The 9,213-nt window shown below is 37.9% G+C and overlaps 3 protein-coding genes across 3 annotated transcripts; all 3 read left to right on the top strand.

Moving 5' to 3' along the window:
• Nucleotides 1-315: 315 nt before the first annotated feature.
• On the top strand, nt 316-1,767 carry LOC136030594 (uncharacterized). The gene is made up of 3 exons (XM_065709663.1): nt 316-624; nt 1,033-1,152; nt 1,246-1,767. The coding sequence occupies exons 1-3, from the start codon at nt 316-318 to the stop codon at nt 1,765-1,767; spliced, it is 951 nt and encodes a 316-aa protein (XP_065565735.1).
• Nucleotides 1,768-1,884: 117 nt separating this feature from the next.
• On the top strand, nt 1,885-5,830 carry LOC136030595 (putative ankyrin repeat protein RF_0381). The gene is made up of 3 exons (XM_065709664.1): nt 1,885-2,172; nt 3,998-4,309; nt 5,489-5,830. The coding sequence occupies exons 1-3, from the start codon at nt 1,885-1,887 to the stop codon at nt 5,828-5,830; spliced, it is 942 nt and encodes a 313-aa protein (XP_065565736.1).
• Nucleotides 5,831-7,143: 1,313 nt separating this feature from the next.
• Nucleotides 7,144-8,391, top strand: LOC136030596 (putative ankyrin repeat protein RF_0381). Its single transcript, XM_065709665.1, has one exon. The coding sequence runs from the start codon at nt 7,144-7,146 to the stop codon at nt 8,389-8,391; it is 1,248 nt and encodes a 415-aa protein (XP_065565737.1).
• Nucleotides 8,392-9,213: the final 822 nt, after the last annotated feature.

Genomic DNA, 9,213 nt, shown 5'->3' on the forward strand with positions numbered 1-9,213 from the left:
GAGCAAGTTCTTAAAGAGATGAGACAATACCTAATCGATATACTCGTTCTCAGTGAAATAAGGTGGACTGGAAATGGATTAGAGAAGTTCGGTGATGAATATGTCATGGCATTTAGTGGTCACCCTTCCGTCCATCGTGCTGGTGTAGGACTTCTGATGTCACCACTTGCACACAAAGCAATGACAAACTGGAACCCAGTTAACGAACGTATAATGACAGCTCGTTTTGTATCAAATCACACAAAAATGACCATCATCGCATAATACACTCCAACTAACGAAGCTGATGAAGAGGAGAAAGTTGCTTTCTATATCATGCTACACTTGGTCACCAAAGACGTTCCCAGGCATGATGTAATCTGCGTGGTTGGCGATCTAAATGCTAAAGTTGGTGCAGACCGCCAGTACTGCCCTGAAGTTCTGGGCCCACGTAGCCTGGGAGAGATAAATGAGAATGGCACACTCCTAATCGATTATGCACTAAGCAAAGATTTCATAACAGGTGGTAGTATGTTCGACCATAAAACGATTCACAAGTACACATGGGTGTCTCCCGACGGCCGAACGAAGAATCAAATCGACCATTTCCTCATGTCAAGACTTTGGAGAAGTAGCCTATGTGACGTGAGGGGTTTTTGAGGAGCGGATGTTAATTCAGATCACATCTTGATGATAGCCGAAGTAAGAATCAAACTGAAAGCTTAGAAGCGGAAAACTAACACTGCAACACATAAACAATTTGACACCGATAAGCTGAAAGATCCTGACATTCGCAAAAACTTCTGCATATCTCTACATAACAGATTTGAAGCGTTAAATCTGCTCGACTAAACCAATGACTTTGATGTTGAAAATACATGGACCTCAGTCAAGAGTGTGTACCATGACGTTGCGAAGGCCAACCTTGGCTTCAAGAAAAGAAAGAAAGAAGAATGGATATCGGATGACACCTGATAATACATCAGTAAACGCAAGGAGACCCGAACGCTTATCCTGAATACATGGAGCCCAGAACAAAAATTCCAATTACAGCTCCGCTACAAAGAAGAGGATAAAGTGGTGAAAAGAAGTGCCAGGAAAGACAAAAGAATTGCCATTGAGAGAAAACCAGCGCTTGCAGAAGAAGCTGCAAAGAAAGGAGACTCAAAAATGGTTTATTGACTAACAAACGAGATAGTTGGAAAGGAAACAAATCGTACATCCCTTGTAAAAGATGAAAATGGAAACGTTATTTCGGATCCACAGAAAGCTGACGAGAGATGGGCCTCACATTTCGAGAAAGTCTTAAATAGGCCCAGACCTGATGATCCAGAAACAGTACCGGATACGCGATTTTTACAAATTGACGTAAGTGCTGACCCACCCAGCACGGAAGAAGGGACGACAGCTGTGAAAAAGCTGAAAAATGGACGTGCACCTGGAGTGGATGGGATCACGGCAGAGATGCTGAAAGTGTCCCTTCGAGCCTACATATTCGTATGGACTGCTCTTCTAGTGGCCATCTGGAACAACGAAAAAGTCCCAAAAGATTGGACCAGAGGTATACTGGTCAAACTCTTCAAGAAAGGCGATGCACTAATTTGTGACAATTGGAGGGGCATCAATTTGACGTCTATGCCTAGTAAAATACTAGCCTCAGTAATACTACAATGCCTAAGAGCAGCCCTGGACTCACATCTCAGGGAAGAGCAACATGGGTTCCGACCTGGTAGGTCTTGCTCTGATCTTATTTTCATTCTTAGACTCATGGTGGAAGAGTCCAGATAATGGAAAAAAAAGCTGTACCTGGTCTTCATTGATTTTGAAAAGGCGTTCGATTCTGTTGACCAAGACACTTTATGGAAGATTTTGAAATATTACGGAGTACCTGATAAACTAGTCAAAATGATAATCGCACTATATGAGGATAGTGAATGCTGTGTACGCACAGAAAATGGGGACACGCGTTTCTTCAAAATAATGTCTGGCGTCAAACAAGGGTCCCCGTTTCTGTTTGTCATTGTAATGGACTATATTCTAAGGCAGTCTTCAGGCATTGGAGTGAAGATTAGCAGCCGACAGATCTCCGATCTGGACTTTGCAGATGACGTTTTTCTTCTTGAAGAAGCAAAACTGCGACTACAGCTGCTACTCGACGCCATAGACGAAAAGGCCGAGAAAATGGGACTTGCAGTAAATGTCAGAAAAAAAAGAGTATGGCCACATCTGACTCCCCACTCATATTAAAATGCAAAAATAAAACTATTGAGCAGGTCAAGGAATTTAAATATCTCGGGAGTTGGATCGAATACGATGGTGAAATAGCCAACAAAATCAAGAGGAAAATTGGACAAGCGACATCGGCTTTTAGCAAGTTGAAACCAGTCTGGCGCAGTAGTAAATACTCTATGCGCTTGAAGCTCCGCCTCCTGGGTAGCAATGTGATGTCCATCCTCCTCTATGCTAGTGAATGCTGGAAACTAAACACCCACCTAGAGAAACGTGTCCTAGCCTTTGAAAACATGTACCTTAGGAGAATCCTGAACATATCGTGGCAGGAAAAGGTCACCAACATAGAAGTTTGCCAGCAAACCGGTCTACCATAAGTTACTGACCTTCTAAAACGTAGGAGATGGACATACCTTGGCCACGTCCTCCGTATGCCAGAGGATTGACTCCCGAATACAGTATATGATTGGCGTTCCAAGGGGAGGCGAAAAAGAGGTCGACCAAGACACACCTTACGACGACAGTACGACCGAGACCTGAGGAATGCGGAGTTGTCTCTTCAACCAAAGTGGGAGGAATTCGTGGCTGCAGCTCAGCTCCGATATGTCTGGCAAGGTTTCGCAGACGCCCTATGATCCACCCCTGGCTCTGGAGGATCTAAGGTCTAAGGTAAGGTAATAACAATGATTGTGATACCTTCTTTGAAACATTTACATCAAGTGGTCTTCTTCCCACAATCCTTTTTCCTACTAGAGGTGATCCCATGAGGTCTACTGATACTTTAATTGATAACATTTTTGTATCCACTTCCCTGGGAAACCACCTGTCCTCCAAAATAATATTTTCTGACTTGTCAGATCACTTTCCAATCTATCTTTCCTTACCCTCCCTATAAGCTACTCAACCCCGTAGAACTAATAGCCCTACGTCTAATAGAATATATAATACTGTGAATATGAAACGGTTCACGGATTGTTTGAAATCCTTCGACTGGTCCAAGACTTTGGATTGTCAGGATGTTAATTCAGCCACAAGTAGTTTTACACAGGGAATGATTGATCTTATCATTTCAACCTTTCCAGTTCATAAATCAAACCGAAAAACTACCCATATACGTCCCTGGATGTCAAAAAGCCTGATAATCTCTTCATACCGAAAAAATGACCTATATAAGTTAGCTTGCAAAACCAGTAGCGTTATTGACCTGACTAATTATAAAAAATACAAAAGCATATATACCAAACTCATCCGGGAAGCAAAGAAAAATTATTATTATTCAAAAATCTCTCACTGCAAAGGGAACTTGCAAAAAATTTGGTCTACAATGAATGAAATTCTTTCAAAAAAAAGGAATTCAAGATCTGTTCCTATTAACCTTAGGGACATCAGTGGCAGATTAATTGACCCACTTTCAGTACCCGATGCTTTTAATAATTATTTCACTAATATTCCAAATGCTAACTCCTGTTCCTTCTCACAGTCAGTACACCCTAGCAAAAATCCCTGATCCATATTTTTCTCTCCAACTGATCGCAAAGAGGTGCTTCAAGTTATCGAATCTCTCTCTAATAGTAGTACACCTGACTTCTTATAAAGTAATAAGCTTCTTAGGACCGTATCTTCCTATATCTGTGAACCCATTGTACGCATAGCAAATCTGTCTATGACCAATGGAGTCTTCCCAGAAATATTTAAATCAGCAATTGTTATCCCGATTCATAAAAAAGGCGATCCGTCTGAGATAAGCAATTATCATCGTCAAATCTTACTTCTCCCAGTTATATCTAAGGTGCTCGAGAGAATTATATTCCGAAGTCTTTCTCCCTTTGTATTTGGGAATCATTCATCAGATTCGTTGATTTATCCTCATCAATATCGCTTCCGTGCCAAATTTTTAACTCCTCATGCACTAATAGACACCACACAGTTTATACGTTCCCAACTTGACCGTAAAAATACTGTATTGGGCTTATTTCTGGATTCTTCAAAGGCCTTTGACATGGTTGATCACAGTGTTTTATTAAGTAAACTCAATAGCCTAGGGAATCGTGGAGTTCCTTTCTCATGGTTTGGCTCTTATCTCTCTGGTAGAGTACAGAGTGTGAGACTGGGTGGGGTGACTTCACATCCCCTACCTATCCGGAGGGGCATCCTATAGGGCTCTGTTCTTGGTCCAATACTTTTTCTCCTTTATATTAATGATTTGATTACGGACCTGGGTCCATCAGTGCACCCAGTACTTTTTGCTGACGATAGCAACTTTTTCATCACCGGTCCTAATTTACCATCCGTCGTCACCTCTACTCAAACCCTTCTGAATAGAGTACAGGAGTGGTGTCTCGTTAACTGCATGACCATTAACAGCAAGAAAAGTCAGGTGGTATTATTTCGAACCCCTTACAAAAAAATGAAGCTCAGCCAGCACTTGGCCTAAAATATTCTACAAATCTCCTCCCGCAGGTCGAAGCTGCCAAGTTTCTTGGTGTTCACATAGACTCCTGCCTATCATTTGCAAAACATGTGTCCTATATCAGAGCCATAATTTTGCGACAGGTAAGTATGATTAATCGTGTGAATTATTTTCTTCCTCCCGATATCCTTGTCACCCTTTATTATTCGTTATTTACCCATATATCGCATACTGCGGATCTGTATGGGGCAATACTTATCCTTCAGTTACGAATAAACTAAAATCTGCTCAAAACTGTGCCGTCAAAGCAGTTTTTTGGTTGCCACGACTATATCCCACCAAGGACTTGTACTCCGATTTTGGTATTATCCCTTTTGAACAAATTATCAAAAAGTTAAATCTATCCCTCGCATACTCCGCTTACTATAAAAATCTTCCTCCCCACTTATTATCTTATTTTAATAGTAATAATTCTGAAGGCCACTGTCTCCGTTCATCCAACCGTTTCTTCATTGTCCCCAGGTGTATCTCTAGTTCCACCCAGCGATCCCCAATTTATAAATCTATAATTCAATGGAATTTAATACCCTCCAGTGTCGAGCTATCCACAAGTTTTCAGACACTATATAACAATGTACTAAAATCTTGATATTACATTTCTCTAAATGTTTATTCAATTTGTTTTAATTACCCTTGTTTTCTCTTTTCTTTTTTTTCTCTCTTCTTCATTTTCAATTTTTTGTTGTTTTGGTCCTTAAAAAGTTCGCTTCTAGGATCTTTATTATTATTGTTGTTATGTGTTTTCTTTTCTTTTTGAATAAATTGAATTGAATAAATTGAATTGAAAAAGGCACATTGGATATTTGTCAGCTGCTGCTAAGCAATGGGGCAGACCTTAATCTGAAGGATGGTAATAAAAGGACAGCTTTGCATTTTGCTGCTGAAAGAGGCACATTGGATATTTGTCAGCTACTGCTGAGCAATAGAGCTGACCCAAAAGTTAAAGACTTGTACGACGAAACAGCTTTGCATTATGCTGCTAAAAGAGGCACATTGGATATTTGTCAGCTGCTGCTCAACAATAGAGGTGACCCTAATATACAGGACTTTTTCAAAAGGACAGCTTTGTATTTTGCTGGTGAAAGAGGCACATTGGATATTTGTCAGCTGCTCAACAATAGAGGCGACCCAAATATACAGGACTTTTTCTAAAGGACAGCTTTGCATTTGGTTGCTGAAAGAGGCAAATTGGATATTTCTCAGCTGCTGCTAAGCAATGGGGCAGACCTGAATCTGGACGAGAGTGATAAAGGAAAGCTTTGCATTATGCTGCTGAAAGAGGCAGACTGGATATTTGTCAGCTACTGCTGAGCAATAGAGCTGACCCAAACTTTAAAGACTTGTATGACGAAACAGCTTTGCATTATGCTGCTAAAAGAGGCACATTGGATATTTGTCAGCTGCTGCTCAACAATATTGGCGACCCTAATATACAGGACTTTTTCAAAAGGACAGCTTTGCATTATGCTGCTAAAAGAGGCACATTGGATATTTGTCAGCTGCTGCTAAGCAAAGGGGCACACCCGAATCTGAAGGATAGTGATAAAAGGAATGCTTTGCATTATGCTGCTGAAAGAGGCACGCTGGATATTTGCCAGCTACTGCTGAGCAATAGAGCTGACCCAAACGTTAAAGACTAGTATGACGAAACAGCTTTGCATTATGCTGCTGAAAAAGGCACACTGGATATTTGTCAGCTACTGCTGAACAATGCAGCTCTGGACTGAATGAGGCTTATATCACATGCAGATATATAAAATTTCAGTAAAATATTAAAAAATTTATATTATTAAAGCTTATGCAAAAATTTAAATTGATATTTGTTTGCTGTCTAATTAACATAAATTTATGAAAAACACCTGAAAATTTAGAAATTAGTTTTTAATATTCTCTCAGTTCAATTCATATTTGTCTCCTGGAACCAAACTTTTTTGGCTTAACTCCTAAAGTACGTACCTCTATTACCGTTTTCTTATATTTCAATGAAAAAAAATCATTTTTTAAATTTTAGTTTTGATTTCAGAATAACTAACATTAGTACATAAACTGCAAAAGTATTAATGGTGTCTCAACAATAATATTAATATTTTAAATCAAACCTGAAAAATAACTGAAAATTTTGAAATTAGTTATTTTTTTGGTCGATTTAAACAACTCGACTCGTGATTTTAATGGAACAATATAGTATCAAGTGTATTACTCTATTACGGTTGTCTTATATTTCAATTAAAAAAAAAAATTTTTTTTTGAATTTTAGTTTTGATTTCAGAATAACTTAAGTTAGTACATAAATTGCAAAAATATTAATGGTGTCTCAACAATAATATTAATATTTTAAATCAAACGTGAAAAATAACTGAAAATTTTGAAATTAGTTAATTTTTGGTCGATTTAAACAACTCGACTCGTGATTTTAATGAAACAATATAGTATCAAGTGTATTACAGAAATAAAACGACATAAACATGCCGTGTAACAGCATTTCAAGAGCATTTTTCCATCTATTGGATTATTTTGTCTTTTCAGTATCAAACAAGAAAAACATATTATTAAAAGAGATGAAAAAAAAAGACACGAAACTGAACATTCTCCAAAAGCAGCTACGTAAAGGGGCAGACCCGAATCTGAAAGATAGGAAGGAATACACAGCTTTGCATTATGCTGCTGAAAGAGGCAGACTGGATATTTGTCAGCTGCTGCTCAACAATAGAGGCGACCCTAATATACAAGACTTTCTCAAAAGGACAGCTTTGCATTTTGCTGCTGCAAGAGGCACATTGGATGTTTGTCAGCTACTGCTGAGCAATAGAGCTGACCCAAACTTTAAAGACTTGGACAAAAAGACAGCTTTGCATTATGCTGCTGCAATAGGCACATTGGATGTTTGTCAGCTACTGCTGAGCAATAGAGCTGACCCAAACCTTAAAACCTATAACGGCGAAACAGCTTTGCATTATGCTGCTAAAAGAGGCACGTTGGATATTTGTCAGCTGCTACTCAACAATAGAGGCGACCCTAATATACACGACTTTCACAAAAGGACAGCTTTGCATTTTGCTGCTGAAAGAGGCACATTGGATGTTTGTCAGCTACTACTGAGCAATGGGGCAGACCCGAATCTGAAGGATAGTAGTAAACAAACTGCTTTGCATTACGCTGCTGAAAAAGGCACATTGGATGTTTGTCAGCTACTACTGAGCAATGGGGCAGACCCGAATCTGAAGGATAGTAGTAAAAAAACTGCTTTGCATTACGCTGCTGAAGAAGGCACACTGGATATTTGTCAGCTACTGCTGAGCAAAGGAGCCGACCCAAACGTAGAAGGGAGTGTGCAATTTGAGACAGCCTTGGTAATTGCTTTATCTTTTTTTCATATCAAAAATCGTTTTGCCATAGCCAAATATATTTTAGAAAATGATACAGTTTATTATTCACTTGTAACACCAATAGATGCTAAAATAATATACAAAGAAAGACTCAGGGAAATAATAAATTATACTCGAAAACTACCTCCAAAAAGAAAATGGTTTTGGAGACTAGCGAGACTTACCTTCAATGACACTGAGGGTTCACTCAAATCAATGTCCCGGGATGTAATCAGGGAGCATTTAGACTATGATCATATAATCAAAAGTGTTCAAAGTATAAACATACCAAACACTTTGAGACAATATATATGTCTCCATTTTAAGACAATTAATACTTCGTACTGAGATATTGTTTAAAACTAATTTCAAAAGGTTTCTGGTTTTGAATTTAAGAATTATTGCCTAGACACCATAAAGATTTTTAGAGTTTATATAATCAATTTAGCGATTCTGAACTGAAAACAACAATATAAAAAAATTGAGGTTTTTTGATGGAAATATAAGACAACGGTTATAGGGATACGCGCTTTAGGAGTTAAGCCAAAAGCAATATGGTTCCAGGACACAATTGTAATTTCAAACAGAAAGATTATTTAAAACTAATTTCTAAATTTTCAAGTATTTTCCTGGTTTGAATTAAAAGATTAATATTATGGCTCAGACACCATAAATATTTTGTAGTTTATATAATAGCTTTAGCGATACTTAACTGAATACCTACAAAAGGTTTTTTTTTTAATGGAAATATAAAACAACGTTTATAGTGACAGGTACCTTATGAGTTAGGCAAAACAGTTTGGCTCTAAGAGCCAATTTCAGAATTTCAGGCAATTTTCTGGTTTGAAAATAAAAGTTAATATTACTGCTCAGACACTATAAACATTTTTTCAGTTTATATAATAACCTTAGTGATTCTGAACTAAGAACTAGAATATTTGAATTTTAAATATTTTCTTATGAAAACAAGACTAAGAGTTAAGCTAAAAAAAATTTGGTTCCAGGAGACAAATATAACTTTGAATTTTTGAGATTATTAAAAGCTAATTTCAAAATTATTAGGTATTTTCTGGTTTGAACTAAAAAATTAATATAATTGTTCGCAGACCATAAGTATTTTGCAGTTTATATAATAACTTATATATATTACTAGCTGTTGGGGTGGCGCTT

Source organism: Artemia franciscana, chromosome 8, assembly GCF_032884065.1.
Source record: "Artemia franciscana chromosome 8, ASM3288406v1, whole genome shotgun sequence".
In the NCBI taxonomy this organism is placed as follows: Eukaryota; Metazoa; Arthropoda; class Branchiopoda; order Anostraca; family Artemiidae; genus Artemia; species Artemia franciscana.